Consider the following 19,616-nt stretch of genomic DNA (forward strand, 5'->3'; position numbering starts at 1 on the left):
GAATCAACTTCTCTTCTTGTCCTTCCCAATCCATTTTATCTTACTCAGATCTTTAACAAATATCTTTTTCTATCCTCTTAACAGGAATCTTTAAACTTTATAGATCTCTCTCTCTCTCTCTCTCTCTCTCTCTCTCTCTCTCTCTCTCTCTCTCTCTCTCTCTCTCTCTCTCTCTTTCTTCATTTACCTCTCTCTGTGTTTCTCTCTGTCTCTGTCTCTCTCTGTGTGTGTATCTCTCTCTGTCTCTCTCTCTGTGTCTCTATCTTCCTCTCTCTCGCTCTGTCTCTCTTGCTGTGTCTTTCTCTGCCTCTCTCTATCTCTGTCTCTCTCTGTTTCTGTGTGTGTCTCTCTCTGTCTATGTCTGTGTGCATGTGTTTTGTCCAATTTTTTCATTTTATAGCTAAGGGGGGAAAAGGCCACAGAGACTAAGTGCCTTATTTAAAATCATGTGGCTACTAAGTGACAAAACTATCCCAAGAACCCATGTCTCCTGACTCCAACTTTAATATTCTCTCTACCTTAGCAAGGATTAGATTCGAGGTTTATTGGGTCCCAGTCAATCTGTACTCTATAATGCTGAGTGTTTGAGGTGAGGCAAACAGCAATGAGAAAAGGAAAAAGGATGGTGGCTTCTGCTCCCTAGTCATTTATATTCGGCACCCCTAGGTTTTAGAGGACAAGGGAATGGAAATGAAAAACAGCAATGGAAAAGTATGGGTATTTAAGAAAACCCACACACACCAAAGAATACCGAAAATCCACCTGCTGGCTCTGCCTGCCTGCTTAAGGATTTAGGTTAATCCAAGAGCAAGCTGAGTGAGGAAGCAAAGACAATTTCTCCTCCTGGCAAAGCTCGGCTGCTGAGCACACTTCCTTCCTGCTGGCTGTTGATTCAGCAGAAACTGCCGCTGCAGAATTCATATTCATAATTTTAAGGCCAGCTGATTGTCTTCCTCGCCCCACGTGTCAAGCGCCTAGGACTCACCACCTACATCCATGTCCCCCATGCCCCATCCACTCTATTCTTTGCACAGCCCTTGTTTGCCCAGGGCCTTTGCGTGACTGATTGCCAATCCAGGTATCCACCAGTCTGAGAGATAAATGGGCAGGAAATGGAATTCTGCCCTCCACAGAACCGCCAAGCATGCACCATCATTCCGCTGCCTCTCAGAGCATCTCACCTATCCATACCTCCTTAATTCAACCCCCAAAGCCTAGTCACCTTAAATGGGGCGGCTTGGTTCCCTGGGGTCATTTTCGAGGTGGGAAATGACCCTCAAGATCCAGCCCCCTCTCTTTGGGCCTTTAACTCAGGAGCACTCCCGGTCCACCTGCTGCTCCAAACGAGAGCCCCCAGGCAGGCCCCGACAGCCAAACAGCATTAACATTGCTGACATAGCAGGGGACTCTGCCCACCGTCCCCCACACTCCCTTCTCCAACCCAGCCCGAGCTGCTGGGCAGTGAGCTCTCCTCCCAAGAGGCTCCATACCCTCCTCTTCCCCGCACCACCAACTTCACTTCCCAGAATGTCTGCACCCCGCAAGTTCCGCTTGGCGGAGGCCCCACAGGATGAAATGCCGCGGTGGATTACCTTCGGTCGCATAGCTGTGATCGCGCAGGAAACTGTTGTTGATTTTGCGGGTATCAATGTCCTCCTCCATTGACAGCAGGGTTACTTGTGTGGAAACTAAAAGCCAGCAGACAAGTATCCATGATCTCTCCCCGCCACCAGCCTCAGAGCAGAGGGGGACAGGGTCGCAGCGCGGAGCGCAGCATAGTCCTTCCCTGAGAGCAGGAGGATTAGGAGGAGAAGGAAGGGAAGCGGGGGAGAGAAGAAATCGAGATGTCACCTCCTACACCCGTGGCTTTCCAGGGCTGCTGCGGCCAGCACCGCCGCCGCTTCCCAGGGATGCAACTGCCACAGATGCTGCAATCGCCGATCCGGTGCTAGTGCAAGGAGGATGTGCTGAGCCCAGCAGGGCTTGGTCCAGCCGGGAAGGAGATGCTCGGAGTAAGCAGGAGCTCCCCCGTGGGGGACACAGATGCCCAACAGGTCCCCCTTTGCAGCAGCCACTCCGCCTTCGGAAAGCGTCCAGGGACAAAATGGTGTCGTTCTGGATCGGGACTCCCTCCGGCGGAGAGGTGGACTGGGAGGACGGAAGCTTGCCACGCCACGCCGCGCCGCGCAGAGAGAGGGTCTAGATCTCTGCTATGGGTGGATGGCTCTGCCTGGGCGGAGGAACCAGCTGGGGGCTGGGAAGCAGGCTGGCCACTGCGGCCGGGCCGGCGTGCGGGCGGGTGCACACACTCACACCCACACGCGTGCGCTCACAGCTGCTGCTGCTGCTGCCGCCGCCGGTGTTGCTGCTGCTGCTGCTGCTGCTGCCGCCGCCTCCGCTTTCTGCTGTGGCAGCTACTGTCTGCTCGGCTGCTGCAGGAGGCGGCTGCCGGGGCGCTGTACCCAAGGCTGGTGCATTAGGAGCCCAGGCTCCACCCCTACAGCTTGCCTCTGTCCAACCGCGTCAGCAGCTCTGGGCAACTCTTCCCGCAGTGGTGATGGCAGCTCCTTCCTGCTGCAGTGGAGCTGAGCGAGGGTGCACGCGTTCCCGCACACGCCGACACCTGGCCAAGCGGCAGCGCCGGCTCTCAGGTTCCCCAGAGCAGCGGCGCACTAGTCTCTCCCCAGCAGCTCCCTCCGAGCCTAGGCAACCGAGGGCAGCGATGTCTGCGGGAACACACCCTTGTATCACAGCATCTCCCAGGGGCCATCCAACCTCCCGGACTCTTTGGAGAGTGAGATTAGGAAGAGGGAGAAGGAGAAGAGAAGCCAGGTGGGGGGCCTACATCCTGGTCCTTCTTTGCAGCCTGTTTCTGGTGCACCGGGGGTGCAGTCCAGGCTTATTCCTTATATTTGTCTGGGGGGTGGGGGAAGGCAAGGAAGGGGAGAATGGTGGCCCACCCAGTCCAGGAAAGCCTCAGAACTGTGGTCAGGGCTTGGGAGGGTCAGTAAGTGTGATACCTTCCTTCCTATCAGAGGCAAAGAACACATAATTCCAAAGGAATCACACCCCGGTGCAGAAAGGCCCCATCTCTCTCTCTCAGACTTTCAGAGCAGATGGAAGGATTGTGCAGGGACTGTGAATCTGAGGAGAAAACGTCGCATACCCAGTCCCCGAATTTTCTCTAACCTGGGAAATTGTTTCAGCTTTTTACTTGCTTGGCCTTTATACCCACAGCCTTCCAAGAATCATTTGAATTTCCTCTAGGCAGGGAACGCCCTTTGAAGTGTCCGGAAGTTGCACACCCAGTGAGATGCACTGCATTCCAGTGGGGATTCTGAGCGGCTCAATTAAAAAGACAGCCTGCTATTTCTGATGTCTTCCTTAGACCCTTCAGACTGCCTTCTCTGATTGGGAAAAAACATTTATGGCGTTTTCTCCGTTTTCCTTTTGCAAATCAACCATGCATTTGAAACAAACTGTGATAATTACCTCCATCATAGAGTTTTGCCCAGATATAAGGAGTAAATATCATCTGAAAACAATGTGGGGGAAACAGTTTCACTTGTCTCTTTCTGTTTCAGGTGTTCCTTTCAGTGGGTGTCGCCACAGGGAGAGACATCAGCAAACGTCTTGCTCAGTTAAGCTCCACAAGTTTAGCTAAATGAGCCCTGGGAGACCTGTCAGTTAATTATATACATACAATGCATCAGCTAACACAATTTAGAAAGTATTTGAAGTTCGAAAAAATGGGGAAAACAAGTTCTAAACTGACGTTGGGAATTGCTACTAGATTTTAATGAAGAATAAATATTCCTACCAGATGGAAACTTATGCGTTTTGATTCCCCCAGAAAAAAAAAGAAAGAAAGAAAGAAAGAAAAAAAACATGTACATAGCCTCAAGCTGAAATCTAGCATGGTATGTGAAAAACTCAGTGTCTTCTTTGGAAGAAGAGTTTGGAAAGGTGCCCTCAAATGACTTAGGAAGGGAAAGATCAGCTTCCCGTGATTTTGTTTTATCTGCATGTGATGGAAAACTCCAAATGATTGGAATGCTACTTAAAAATCCATTTATGAAATGTCTGGTTTTTTACTTTGTTTGTTTTGCTAGGTCTGTGATTTCATCCATGTGCTTCTATGGGACTTCCTTTACCAATACAGAACTATGCCTTTTCTTTAATTTGTTCTTGTTGTTCAGCTGTGCCCAACTCTTTATGACTTCATTTGGGGTTTTCTTAGTAAAAAAAATACGGGAATGGTTTACCATTTCCTTCACCAGGTCATTTTATATGAGAAAACTGTGACAAAAAGGGTTAAATGACTTGCCTGGGGTCACACAGCTAGTAAGTATTTGAGGTCACATTTAAACTCAGGTCTTTCGGACTAACTCTTTATTCAAAGATATGCTGCACAAAGAAGTGACTTAGGCCAATCGGGATATTAAAGTTGTCATGGCAGCATAGTCTATTTATTGGGAATGCACTGGATTTAGATTTTAGGCCTGAGTGCGAAAACCTTGCTGAGGTTTTTGTTAATGGTGTGACCCTGTAGCAGTCACTTAACCTCACATATATATTCAACAAATTGGAAACCAAGGAGAGTAGTTACAACCTAGAAAAGAGAATAAAACTCATGGACATTCATTGGGAACAAAAATAACAAACCAGCAATTAAAAAAGAAAGTGTCCTATACAAACATCAAAGTATGGGAAACATGCAAGATCCTTGCACAAGTAATTAAAATTGACCTCACAGGTAGCACTGAGATTTGATAAGACCAGAGTATGACTGAACAAAGGTTTTGGAAGCTTCTACCTAACTTAAAAGGGAAAAGGGATATATTTAGGAGACATAAGTCATGTGGGAAAAAAATCCAGAAACTAAATCAGAATGCATAATGAAAAAGCATTTTGGTGAAGATAAAAGGACACAGGAGGAAAAAATACTATCTCTAGAATACATTACAAACTACTCACACAGGGAAAGGAAATAGATGAACAGTTTGTGAAACAGATCATGAGCCTAGAATAACGTCATGTAATGATGGAAGTTTCAATTGTCTAGATATCTGCTGTAGATCTGTGAATGGAGAGCAGCTAGTAATTTGCTTTAATTGATAATTTTGTCCTTTAAAATGTAAAGGAAACAATTTGGGGAATGAATGAAAGAACATTTATTAAGTCCTTTCTGTTTACTATGTGCCAAATACTGGGATAAGCCATGAAGATATTTAAAACAACAACAAAAGAGTCCCCGCTTGCCAGAATCTTACGTTCTAATATTGAATTGGGATGGGCTATGGATAGAGGTAAAGAAGGAATCTTTTCTGGCAAAGGAACTGTCTGGAAGATGGGAGTAGGGACAGAAATGACTATTTTGGATCAGATTCTTCCTCACACAGAGGAGCTACTTTCTAGAAGCATTGTTGCAAGTAGAGAAGTTACCAAGAATCTCTGATAAAAGATAAAGAATATAATTTATAAAATGATATTCATCTTTTATTAGGCACCCAAATATTTCAATGTTTAGAAAAATTTCATCAATTAAAATTCTACAGGGAAAATTAGCCCAAGAATGGGGAGTTCTTAAGGGTTAAATTCTAAAGACAAGGAAAGAAATAGTTCTTAATAAGGAAAAGGGGAGAGTTGTCTAAAGAGACCAATGTAGCTGCACACACATGAACACGCACACATACATACATTAAGAAGGAAGCAAAAGTAGGTTACTTTCTCACATATGCTACATTCAAAAATGCCCTTGATACTTCTATATCTGGACTTTAAGATGGAAAAGACTTGGATTTGAGTTTCACCTAAGACCTACTAGTTTTGTGATACTGAGAAAACCAATTACTCTTTCTATGTCTCTGGTACTTTATCTGTGACATGAAAATAGTAAGTTAATCCTACCTTACAGAGTTTTTATGAAAATGAAATGAGGATGTAAAGTATTTTGCAAACCTTAAAGTGCTAAAAATGCCAGTTATCATTAATATTATTATTAGATTATTCTCATAAAAATTTTGCAGAGATGAAAAAGTAGACATGTGGATTGATAACTATTAACATTGTGTTATCATTTTTAAAATAGTAACAAAATATTTCTAAAGTGTTTGGTATCATTCTTTCAGATATTTTATGAATGCATCCCTCAACACTATAAAAATTTGTCATCTCCAGCACAAAACTCTTGTGTGTATACTTGGTTAAGCCCCAGTGCTCTTCCTGTCTCATAGAGCTTCCTAAATAAAATCCATAATCACTTAATGAGATTGGCTTTATCCACACAGAAAAAAAAAGTCAGATGGATAAAGTCTTCCAGTTGTCCAAACAATGATATGCAGTTGAATGGACAATCTCAGAGCTCATTTTTCAGTAAAGCTATCTTGGGTCTAGAGCTGAATGGGAAAAAAAGAACAGACTGGATTGCATTTTTAAAAAATGGCACAATGCTTTTAATGATCCCAAGTTTCTCCGTGAAACAAGCATCCATCTTTAAAAGACTGGTATTGTCCTACTGCTGCAGCAAGTTAGTCTGAAGAAATAAGAGATAAGAGTCTGAGGAATTGAAAATGTACATATAATCAGCAGTAGAGAGCGGCATGGTGATAGAAATACTTTGGTAGGCATAACCAATGAAGATTTGCACACCAGAAGAAGTAATAAAGATTAACAAAGACATATGTGATCAAAAAAAAGGAGATGGACCTGTAATATTATGAGAATGAGAATAATATTTTCTGTAGTTCTTTGTTATCCATATATGTCAAGAGGTCTAGGAGAAAGGCTCTACCCCAATGTCTGATTCTTGGTGGAGATTTTCTGGGAGGACTTGGGACTAGAGTCACAGAGGATAAGAAGATATAGCCAAGATGTGACCTGCAGAATTGTAGGGTTATACTGAGTCACATTAGTGATCTCACAATGGAGTAGTGAAGGAATTAAACAGTCATATGCTGGCAAATGTTTAACAAGACACAATCCTTTTAAGTTTAATTGGCATTATTAACATCACTTTCTTAAATTTAGACAATCAATAAAGCAAACCAATCCTGATTTTTAGTTTTTATCAATTTCCAAGATATAAACATTTATAATGAAAATGTAACGATCAAGATAGTTCCACCATACCTCTGAAATTAAGGCATGAAAGTTGAAACCCAAGATAAATAGGGATATAGTGAGAACAAAATTGAACCTTAGGGGTTCTAATCCCCAAGTTATTGAAAGAACAACTCAAAATGATTGCTGAGCCTCTGGCAGTGATTTTGGAATAATTGTGGAAAATGGGAAAGGTGCCAGGGTACTAGAAAAGGAAAATTTTTATCCGGATTTTCAAAAAAGGAACAAAGAATTTTTAGCTAAATTCCAATAAGATTAACTTCAATTCCTGGCAAAAAAAAATTTAGAAGTGGTTATTAGAGGGATGTTTACTGAACTTCTAGAAAAAGTTCACAAAGGACAGTACAATTTCATTGAAAATAGGCCACCAGAATGACTTAATTTTCATGATTAACAATGTTTTTAGATTGGTGGAAGCAGAGAAAATGATAGATAAAGTTTACCTAGCAAAGATGAAGAAATATGAGGGAGGCAATATAGTGTGGGTAAGTGTATTCAAAAGTAGTTGAATATTTAGACTCAAACCTAGGTAAAAAAATGAGTAGAATTTCATTTTTAAGCACAATATTACCTATAAAAAAGAAGTAGAATGGTATAATAGATTGGGAATGAGTGGAATAGCTTCACATCCTACTGTAGATACTACCTATAAAACCTAATTTAACGTCCATATAGCTAAGTTTTTTAATATATAAAATAAGAGTTCAGTGGCTTCTAGTTTTGATCTATGATTCAGATGACCTCTTGAGAGACTACTTAGATTTGTGATTCTCATTCTAATTTCTATATTCTACAAAATACAATATGGAATAAATCATCATTTACTAAAAACAAACAATCTTCAAGACAGGCAACATAAAAATTACCCACATTTAAGCTCCATGTTTGCCATAAGTTTCACAGGTTACCTAGTTGACAGTGTTACCAAGATGATGTGTGTGTGTGTGTGTGTGTGTATATATAATATATATATATATATATATATATATGATGTGGCATAAAAATGCTGATAAAAATTCAGAGTCTCATAGATTTAAAACTAGATGGTAATTCCAATAGATTTGTGATGGAAAGAGCCACCTGCATCCAAAAAGAGGACTGTTGGAACTGAATGTGGATCACAACATAGTATTTTAATCTTTTTTGTTGTTTGCTTGCTATTTTTTCCTTTCTCATTTTTTTCTTTTTGATCTGATTTTTCTTATGCAGCATGATAAATGTGTAAATATATAAAGAAGAATTGCATATATTTAATCTATATTAGATTAGTTGCTGTCTAAGTGATAGGGGGTGAGGGAAAGGGGTGGGGAAGAAAAAATGCAACACAAGAGTTTGCAAGGGTGAATGTTGAAAACTATCTTTGGATGTAGTTTAAAAACAAAAAGCAATTATTAAAAAATTTTATAAGAAAAAACAACTAAATGGCAACTTATCTTTTGGATAAGGCAACTGTGACCAGATTAAGTGATTTGCCCAGAATCATATTAAAGATAAACATCTGAGGCAAGATCAAAATTCAGGGTTCCTGACTTCATATCAGCACTCTAGCCTCTATATCATGCCGAAACAGATGTCCAGAAAAGTCAAGACTCTGGTCATGTAGCAAAAGTGAGGTACTCTTCAGTTTCATACATGAGGTAGTCTTAGAGGACAGTGAGGTAGAATAGTAGATAGAATTCTTGACTTCGAGTTAGGAAGACCTGAATTCAAATGTGGTCTCAGACACTTTCTAGCTGTGTTTCCCTGGCCAAGCCACTTAATCCCTTACTTTCCTCACTTGTAAAAAACGAGTAGGACCCCAAAGACTCTGCTAAAAAGCTATTAGAAATAATTCAGAGTTTTAGCAAAGTTGCAGGATACAAAATAAATCCACATAAATCCTCAGCATTTTTATACATTACCAATACAATCCAACAGCAAGAGATACAAAGAGAAATTCCATTCAAAATAACGGTCGATAGTATAAAATATTTGGGAATATATCTACCAAAGGAGAGTCAGGAATTATATGAGCAAAATTACAAAACACTTGCCACAAAAGTAAAGTCAGATTGAAATAATTGGAAAGACATTAAGTGCTCTTGGATAGGCCAAGAGAATATAATTAAGATGACAATACTCCCTAAACTAATCTATTTATTTAGTGCTATACCAATCAGACTCCCAAGAAACTATTTTAATGACCTAGAAAAAATAACAACAGAATTCATATGGAACAACAAAAGGTCGAGAATTTCAAGGGAAGTAATGAAAAAAAAAATTAAATGAAGGTGGTCTAGCTGTACCTGATCTAGAACTGTATTATAAAGCAACAGTCACCAAAGCCATTTGGTATTGGCTAAGAAATAGACTAGTTGATCAGTGGCAGAGGTTAGGTTCACAGGGCAAAATAGTGAATAAAAATATCAATCTAGTGTTTGATCCCAAAGATCCCAAATCTTGGGATAAGAATTCATTATTTGACAAAAACTGCTGGGAAAACTGGAAATTAGTATGGCAGAAACTAGGCATGGACCCACATTTAACACCACAAACTAAGATAAGATCAAAATGGGTCCAAGATTTAGGCATAAAGAATGAAATCATAAATAAATTGGAGGAACATGGGATGGTTTACCTCTCGGACTTGTGGAAGAGGAAGGAGTTTGTGTCCAAGGGAGAACTAGAGACTTCTTATTGATCACAAAATAGAAAATTTTGATTACGCCAAATTAAAAAGTTTCTGCACAAACAAAACTAATGCAAACAAGATTAGAAGGGAAGTAACAAATTGGAAAAACATTTTTACAGTTAAAGGTTCTGATAAAGGCCTCATCTCCAAAATATACAGAGAATTGACTTTAATTTATAAGAAATCAAGCCATTCTCCAATTGATAAATGGTCAAAGGATATGAACAGACAATTTTCAGATGATGAAATTGAAACTATTTCCAATCATATGAAAGAGTGTTCCAAATCACTATTGATCAGAGAAATGCAAATTAAGACAACTCTGAAATATCATTACACACCTGTCAGATTGGCTAAGATGACAGGAACAAATAATGATGAATGTTGGAGGGGCTGTGGGAAAACTGGGACACTGATGCATTGTTGGTGGAGTTGTGAAAGAATCCAACCATTCTGGAGAGCAATCTGGAATTATGCCCAAAAAGTTATCAAAATGTGCATACCCTTTGACCCAGCAGTGCTACTACTGGGCTTATATCCCAAGGAAATACTAAAGAAGGGAAAGGGACCTGTATGTGCCAAAATCTTTGTGGCAGCCCTTTTTGTAGTGGCTAGAAACTGGAAAATGAATGGATGCCCATCAATTGGAGAATGGTTGGGTAAATTATGGTATATGAATGTTATGGAATATTATTGTTCTGTAAGAAATGACCAACTGGAGGAATACAGAGAGGCTTGGAGAGACTTATATCAACTGATGCCGAGTGAAACGAGTAGAACTAGGGGATCATTATACACTTCAACAATGATACTGTATGAGGATGTATTCTTATGGAAGTGGATATCTTCAACATAGAGAAGAGCTAATCCAATTCCAATTGATCAATGATGGACAGAATCAGCTACACCCAGAAAAGGAACACTGGGAAATGAGTGTAAACTGATAACATTGGTTTTTGTTTTGTTTTGTTTTTCTTCCCAGATTATTTTTACCTTGCGAATACAATCCTTCCTTTGCAACAACAACAACAAAATTCGGTTCTGCACATATATATTGTATCTGGGATATACTATAAGATATTTAATATGTATGGGAATGCCTGCCATCTAGGGGAGGGGTGGAGGGAAGGAGGGGAAAAATTTGGAACAGAAGGGAGTACAAGGGATAATGTTGTAAAAAAAAATTACCTATGCATATGTACTGTCAAAGAAAATTTTATAATTATAAAAATTAATTAAAATATATATATATATATATTTATAAAAAAAAAGAATTCCTCTCCAAAGAATTAAAAAAAACCGAGTTGGAAAAGGACAACTCCAGTATTTTTGCCAAGAAAACCCTGAATGGGATCATAAAGAGTCAGGCATATACAGAGAGGCTAAGAGAGACTTAAATCAACTGTTGCTGAGTGAAATGAGCAGAACCAGAAGATCACTATACACTTCAACAACAATACTGTATGAAGAGGTATTCTGATGGAAGTGGAAATCTTCAACATAAAGAAGATCCAACTCACTTCCAATTGATCAATGATGGACAGAAATAACTATACCCAGAGAAGGAACACTGGGAAGCGAATGTAAATTGTTAGCACTACTGTCTATCTACCCAGGTTACTTATACCTTCAGAAGCTAATAATTAATGTGCAACAAGAAAATGGTATTTACACACATATATTGTATCTAGGTTATATTGTAACACATGTAAAATGTATGGAATTACCTGCCATGGGGGGGGGAGGGAGTGGAGAGAGGGAGGGGATAATTTGGAAAAATGAATAAAAAAAAACAAAAAACAAAAAACAAACAAACAAACAAACAAACAAACAAATAAATAAATAAACAAAAGAAATGACCAGCAGGATGATTTCAGGAGGATTGGAGAGACTTACATGAACTGATGCTGAGTGAAGTGAGCAGAACCAGGAGATCATTGTAAACATCAATATTATAGGATGATCAGTTCTAATGGGTGTGGCTCTTTTCAACAAAGAGATGACTCAGACTTGTTCCAATGATCTTGTGATGGAGAGAGCCATTTGCACCCAGAAACGGAACTGAGTGTGGGTCACAGCATAGCATCTTCACTTTTTTTGTTGTTATTTTCTTGCATTTTGTTTCTTATGTCACTTTTTCCCTTTTGATCTGATTCTTCTTATACAGCATAATAATTGTAGAAATATGTATAGAAAAATTGCACATGTTAAACATATATTGGACTACTTGCCTTCTAAGGAAGTGGATGGGAGAAAGGGAGAAAAATTTGGAACACAAGATTTTGCAAGGATGAATGCTATAAACTATCTATATATATATGTTTTGAAAATAAAAAGCTATTAAAACATTAAAAAAAAAGAGTCAGGCATGAATGAAATGATTAAACAACTACAAAAAAAATTCCACACAAACTCTGGATGATCTGAGTGTTTTAAGTGGTATTCATGAAATGAATTATAGGAAGGCATACAATGTGTCCTTTATAGAGAAGATTTATGAAAGAACATCAGAAGGGATTATACAGAATGGGAATTTATAGATGAGCTGTGATTTGTACTGGTAATGGAAACAGTTTTTAGGGACTTCTTAAAGTCAAAGAAATAATTTAATATATGCTAAGTCCTGATACCCATGACTTGGGATAAATTCCTATACCATACTTCACTCTTAATTTTTTTTTGTACAACAGCATTTGGGAAACTATAGAATACTGACAACTACCCTTCATTATTCCTGTAATTAGTACCACTTCTTTTCCAGTAGATGCATTCCCATCTCTTAACTTGCTTTATGTTCAAGGAATATTTCTCTTTCCCATATTTCCAATATTACCAGAATTACCATGTCCTCTGTGAAATCTTCCCCAGGATAGCCCATGTGAATTCTAAGGATCTTTATCCCAACATCCAGTCCCACTGATGAGGCAGGTCTCCAGGGTATGGCCATATCTGCTCCTTAGGGTTCTAAGGAGTAACACTGAAAAGGTTAGAGGTGATTCTCTAATGCTATCATCTTGAGCCCACATAAGTTTGAGCTTCTTCTCAAAATCACCAATTGAGAATCAATTTAGAAAGGGAATATTTGCTAACATGGTATAGTAAGAACAGTTGTTACAAAACATCCCTCCAAAAGTATATTCTCCCACATGTACTTCAATCCAGGGAAGAGTAGGCTGAAGCTTAGAAAGCCACATGGCAAAGGGATAACATGGCTACTGATTGCTGGAAATGCACTTCTCTCATTATAAGATTCTCAGGAAATTCTCCTTAAGTATGGTGAATCTGTGTCCCTTAGTTCTGTCCTTTGTTCCTTGTGCAAACATTGCCATCAGATTATCTAGGGATACAGGTAGGGCAATGAAAGAAATTCTTGGAGTGAAGATATCCAGTCTGGGTATGGAGATCATGTATCTCCTTACTTCTCTCCTCAACCAGGAAGTCTCAGGGAGTTTGAAGAATATCACACTCATTCTAATTTTTCAAGTGACTCCATTTGAAAGATTTATAAATTAATTTATAATGACCCCTGATTTGTGGCCAAATTGCTCATTTATTTAAAGGGGATTTTAGTTTAAAGGTCTATTTAAACTTAGGTAGAATTCTCTGTGATTTATTGATTGAGATATGCCTTCACCTGGGTAAAATAACAAAGCTAGGAGTCCTTAGAAGATGTCTGGTTTCACTTCTAGTCTGGTCATGAAATCCCTTTAAGCAATTCTCCACTTAATACATTAATTAAATGGCACTTTTGTGTTCAAGCTGTATGTACTACCAAAACGAATTATGACCCTCACTTGTCACAACTCTCCTACTCCTTGCCCAGTTATGTCACTGAAAATATGATTCATTAGGCACAAAAGCTTGTAAGATTTAATACCCAGATTAGAACCATAAGGAGGAGAGAAGAGGGAGCCAAGGTACAAGAGAAAAGGCTATGACTTGCCTGAGCTCTCCCTAAAACACTTCCAAAAACTTTAAATAATACTTTAATACAAATCCTAAAGTGGCAGAACCCACAAAAGGATAGGGAGTAAAACAATTTTTTCAGGCCAAGACAATTTAGAAGATTAGTAGAAAAGGTCTGTTGTGCTAGGGTGGAGGTTGAGTACAGTTCAGCTAGACCATGTCCCAGCAAACCAGTAGTAGGCCTTGGAGATGATTGAATAAGTAACTAGTGACAGTTTCAGACCTCTCAGCTCATAAATAGTAAAGGGCTCAAGCCAATTGGTCAGAAATAAAAAACAGGAGTCCCTTTGCTGGTACTGGGGGCAAGACTCTATTGCATTGCCCATAATTGGATCTGGGTCTCAGTGTCAGGATGAAGAAGAGCATTGGCAGACCAAAACTTGTAGTTGCAGGGAGCTGAAACACTGATCACCACTCCAAGGCAGAAAAAAAGTGTTTGTGGTTGCTTACAGACTAGAGCATGGGCCAAGAGAGGTAAGCACACTTCTCCGTAGATGAAACTACTTTAAAATAACTGAAAACTTACAGGTCTCCAAAATTATTTCTGAAAACAACTATGCCAAAATACCTAAAGTTTGAGAGAGTGCCACCTCCACTCCAGAAGCAGAACCACACTTTAGCATAAAATTAAAAATCACTGGAAGAATGAGCAAACAGCAGAAAAAGATCCTTATTATAGAAAGTTACATTGGTGACAGGAAAAATCAAATTACAAACTCAGAAGAAGACAATAAGTCAGAACTTCTACATCTAAAAACTCAAAAAAAATAGTGAATTCATGTCAAGCCATAGAAGAGCCTAAAAAGGATTTCAAAAATAGAGAGATAGAGGAAAAATTGGAAAGCTAAAAAAAAGTAAAACAAGAAAATTGTGAAAAAGGAGTCAATAGCTTGGTAAAGGAGGCACAAAAATACTGAAGAAAATGACATCTTAAAAATAGAATAAGCCAAATGGTAAAAAGAGACACAAAAATCCAATTAAAGAAAGGACACACTAAAAAGTGTAACTGGTTAAGTGGAAAAAATATATACATAAAAGTTCACTGAAGAAAATAGTTTCTTAAAAAGTAGAATTAGCCAAATGGAAAAGGGTGTACAATGACTTATTGAAGAAAATTCTCCCTTAAAAAGTAGATTTGGGCAAGTGGAAGATAACAACTTTGAGATATCAAGAAACAATAAAACAAAACCAAAAAAAAAGGAAGAAAAAAAGAAAACAATGTAAAATATCATTGGAAAAAAACAACTGACCTGGAAAATAGATGGACAGATAATTTAAGAATTATTGGGCTACTTGAAAACCATGATTAAAAAAAGAGCTTTGATATCAATTTTTTTAAATTCATTTTTCCAAATTATCCCCTCCCTCCCTCCACTCCCTCCCCTCCGATGGCAGGTAATCCCATACATTTTACATGTGTTACAATATAACCTAGATACAATATATGTGTGTAAATACCATTTTCTTGTTGCACATTAATTATTAGCTTCCGAAGGTATAAGTAACCTGGGTAGATAGACAGTAGTGCTAACAATTTACATTCGCTTCCCAGTGTTCCTTCTCTGGGTATAGTTATTTCTGTCCATCATTGATCAACTGGAAGTGAGTTGGATCTTCTTTATGTTGAAGATTTCCACTTCCATCAGAAAACATCCTCATACAGTATCATTGTTGAAGTGTATAGTGATCTTCTGGTTCTTCTCATTTCACTCAGCAACAGTTGATGTAAGTCTCTCCAAGCCTCTCTGTATTCCTCCTGCTGGTCATTTCTTACAGAGCAATAATATTCCATAACCTTCATATACCACAATTTACCCAACCATTCTCCAATTGATGGACATCCATTCAACTTCCAGTTTCTAGCTACAACAAAAAGAGCTGCCACAAACATTTTGGCACATACAGGTCCCTTTCCACTCTTTAGTATTTCTTTGGGATATAGTTCCAATAACAGCAATGCTGGGTCAAAAGTTTGACAACTTTTTGGGCATAGTTCCAAATTGCTCTCCAGAATGACTGGATTCTTTCACAACTCCACCAACAATGTATCAGTGTCCCAGTTTTCCCACATCCCCTCCAACATTCATCATTATTTGTTCCTGTCATCTTAGCCAATCTGACAGGTGTGTAGTGGTATCTCAGAGTTGTCTTAATTTGCATTTCTCTGATCAGTAGTGATTTGGAACACTCTTTCATATGAGTGGAAATAGTTTTTGATATCAATTTTTAAAGAAATTAACAAGAACTGCCCTGATATTCTAGAAGTAGAGGGTAAAATAGAAATTAAAAGAATCCACTAATCACCTCTTGAAAAAGGTTCCCCAATGAAAACTCCCTGGAAAATTATAGCTAAATTCTAGAGCTCCCAGGTCAAGGAGAAACTATTGCAAGCAAGCCAAAAAGAAACAATTCAAATTTCATGAGGTCACAGTGAAGAGAGCACAAGATTGAGCAAATTCTACTTTAAAGGGTCAGAGGACTTGGAATGTGATATTCTAGAAGGCAGAAGGATTACAAAAATGGATATTCAATAAAATTTTTTAAAAAACATTCCTGATGAAAAGACCAGAGTTGATTAAAAATTTGACTTTCAAATATAAGATTCAAAAGAAGCATAAAAAGGTAAACAGAAAAAAGAAACCATAAAGGATTTTTAAAACAGTTAAATTTACTATATGGAAAAAATTGATACTTGTGACTCCCAAAAACTCTCATTATTAGGGCAGCTAAAAGTAGTATACATAAATAGAGGACATATATTTGAGATGAATAAGAAGGGTTGATTATCTAAAAATGAAATAAAATTAAGGGATGAGAAAGGACTGCATTTCAAGAAGGGGAAAGGGAAAGCTGGAATGGAGTAAATTATCTAACATAAAAGAGATGCAAAAGAACTTTTATAGTGAAGGGGAAGATAGGAAAGGTAGAAGTGGAGGGGAGCAAATTAATTTTACTATTATAACTAGTTCAGAGGGGAAAACATACACTTAATTGGCTATAGAAATCTATCTTATATAGAAAAGTAGGAGGGGAAGAGGAATAAGAGAAGGTAGAGAGGGGAAGATAGAAAGGAGCGGGGATTGAGGGATATAACAGTCAAAAACAAAACACATTTGAAAATGGACAGGGTAAAAAGAGAGAAAAAGTATTATGAAGAGGGGGAAATACATTGTGAAATTACACAAATTTCTCTAGTAAAGCCTCACTTTTCAAATAAAGAGAACTGAGTAAAATTTAGAAAAATAAGAGCCATTCCTCTATTGATAAATTAGCAAAGGATATGAAAAGGCAGATTTCAGACAAAGTAACCAAAGCTATCTGCAAACATTTTTAAAAGCTCTAAGTCACTATTGGTTAGAAAAATGCAAATTGAAACAATTCTGAGCTACCACCTCCCATCTATCAGATTGACTAATTTGAAAGAAAAGAAAAATGATAAATGTTGGAAAGGATGAGGGAAAATTATGGCACTGATGCACTATTGAAGTTGGATACTTATTCAACCTTTCAGTAAAGCAATTTGAAACTATGCTCAAAGGGTTATAAAATCATGAATAACCTTTACTACAAGGTCCATATCCCAAAGAAATAAAAAACAAAAAGTAAAATGATCTTTATGTGCAAACATACTTATAGCAGACTTTTTAGTGGTGCTAAAGAATTGGAAAATAAGTGGACGTTCATCAACTGGGGAATGGTTGAACAAGTTGTAGATGATTGTGATAGACTGCTATTGTGCTATTAAAAATGCTGAGCAGGACACTCTCAGCAAAACCGGGAAAGACTTACATGAACTGATGAAATTGAAATGAATAGAACCAGGAGAACATTATACACAGTAAGAGCAATATTGCTTGATGACTAACTATGGGTGACTTAGTTATTCTCAGCAATGCAATGACCCAAGCCAATTCTGAAGGACTTATGATGAAAAATACTATCCATCTTCAGAAAAAGAACTGATGGAATCAATGCAGATTGAAGCATATTTTTTCTTTACTTTCTTTTTCTTGTTTTTTTTCCCTGAGTTTTCTTTCACAAAATGAGTAACATGGAAGTATGTTATTCATGACTGAACATGCCTATCCTATATCAAATTGCTTGTCTTCTCAATTGGGAGAGGGAAAGGAAGGAGGGAGAGAAAAACTAAAAAATATTTTTAAGAATATTAAAATTGTTTTTACATGTAATTGGTAAAAACAAAATATTAAAATTAAATAAGAAAATAAGGGATAAGGTAAACAACTCTGCCCTGAGAGTAGTGAATTTGTTCTCCATTACTGATTCTTTTGACAGCTAACTAAGCCTAAGCATTTTCTATATATATATGAATATAAACATCTAACTGTGTGTCTGTATACATATGTATTTTGTATATGTATACAATTGTATAAGTGTATATATGTATATATCTCTATGTATGTGGGAAAGGGGAGGATACAAAGAGAAAGGAAAAGGAGAGGAGAAGAGAAGGGAAAGAAGAGGGGAAGAGGGGGAGGGGAGTGAAAAAAGAAAGACAGAAGAAGGGAAGAAAGGAAGGAGAAAGAAAAGCAGTAGAAAACAGGGGAGAAGGAAGAGAGGGGGGAGACAAAGACAGAGAAAGAGATGCAAATACACTTGAATATGTCATTTTGCTGGTAAAGAATGTCCAGTAAGGAGGCACTTTCTTTGTGACTGATAGTCCTGATCAGGTTAACAAAGTTAATATGTATTAGAATCAAGATTTGAAAAGAGAACTTCCTCGTCTTTTAGGCTGGCTCTTTATCTCTCTACTCACTATATGATACTGCCTCTCATAAATATACAATATATATGTATACACTTATATGTAATGAAGTGACACCTTTTTGGTATGTATGTGTATACATAGGTATGCATATATACACATACATGAAGAAAGAGAAAAATATCACAGAAGTAAGCCTATTATCAACAGTATAGATAATAATCCATCCATAAATTCTCAAACTTTGTAATTCCTACTGTTATTTCCCTTTTAATATTTCATATTTGTATGTATGTTACATATGCTCTGTTGTTGTTCGATTGTCTTTTAGCTGTAGATGATTCTTTGTGATCCCATTTGGGATTTTCTTGGCAAAGATATTGGAATCATTTGCCATTTCTTTCTCTAGCTCATTTTACAGATGAGGAAAATGAGACAAATAGGGTTAAGTGACTTGCCCAGGTTCATATAGCTAGCAAATATCAGGGTCAAATTTGAACTTGGAAAGATAAGTGTAACTTACCTACTCTATCTACTATGCCATCAATCTGATACACACACCTGTGTGTATACACATACTATTTATACTCACATACATATTTATGTGTATATATACATATACATCCAAACATATATTATGAAGCAGCATGATATAATGGATTGGGAGTTGATCTCAGAACTTGAATGCCTGGGCTCAAGTCCTGACTCTGACATATAGTTGGGATGTTACTAAAGGTAAATCACTTAACCTTGCAATGTCCAGGCAAGCTCCTAAGACTGTCATAGTTGCTGTTCTTCATTGGTATACCACATATATAAACATATATTATACAATACATATATTCACATTTGGCCTGTAAAATGTTTTTGTTGGTATAGAGAACTCTTAGTGGAAAAATTGCTTCTATTAGTGTAAATCACCACTTGCTTTGCAATATAATATATCTCACAAACCTCCATTTAGCTAGAGTAGGAATTCCCAGTCCTTGTCTCCTTATAATATCCAGGGTATCTATAATTATTTAAAGAAGTACTATGAGGTGATTGAAGGCAATTTTAATAAACTTGTGATTGAAAGTACCATCTGCACCCAGAGATAGAACTATAGAGACTGAATGTGGATCAAAGCAT

General features: G+C 37.9%; 1 protein-coding gene across 5 annotated transcripts in view; it reads right to left on the reverse strand.

Moving 5' to 3' along the window:
- Positions 1–19,616, reverse strand: part of PPP2R2B (protein phosphatase 2 regulatory subunit Bbeta) — a 457,959-nt gene that overhangs the window by 283,655 nt on the left and 154,688 nt on the right. Inside the window, exon 1 of one of the 5 annotated variants that reach the window (XM_074291739.1) lies at positions 1,593–2,461. The exons of 3 other annotated variants lie outside the window; for them this stretch is intronic. In XM_074291739.1, coding sequence (XP_074147840.1) covers positions 1,593–1,662 — 70 coding nt within the window. In that variant the 5' untranslated portion in view covers positions 1,663–2,461. Of the gene's footprint in view, positions 1–1,567; positions 2,462–19,616 lie in introns of those variants that run through there. One more of the 5 variants, XM_074291743.1, reaches the window with a different exon arrangement.

Source organism: Sminthopsis crassicaudata, chromosome 2, assembly GCF_048593235.1.
Source record: "Sminthopsis crassicaudata isolate SCR6 chromosome 2, ASM4859323v1, whole genome shotgun sequence".
In the NCBI taxonomy this organism is placed as follows: domain Eukaryota; kingdom Metazoa; phylum Chordata; class Mammalia; order Dasyuromorphia; family Dasyuridae; genus Sminthopsis; species Sminthopsis crassicaudata.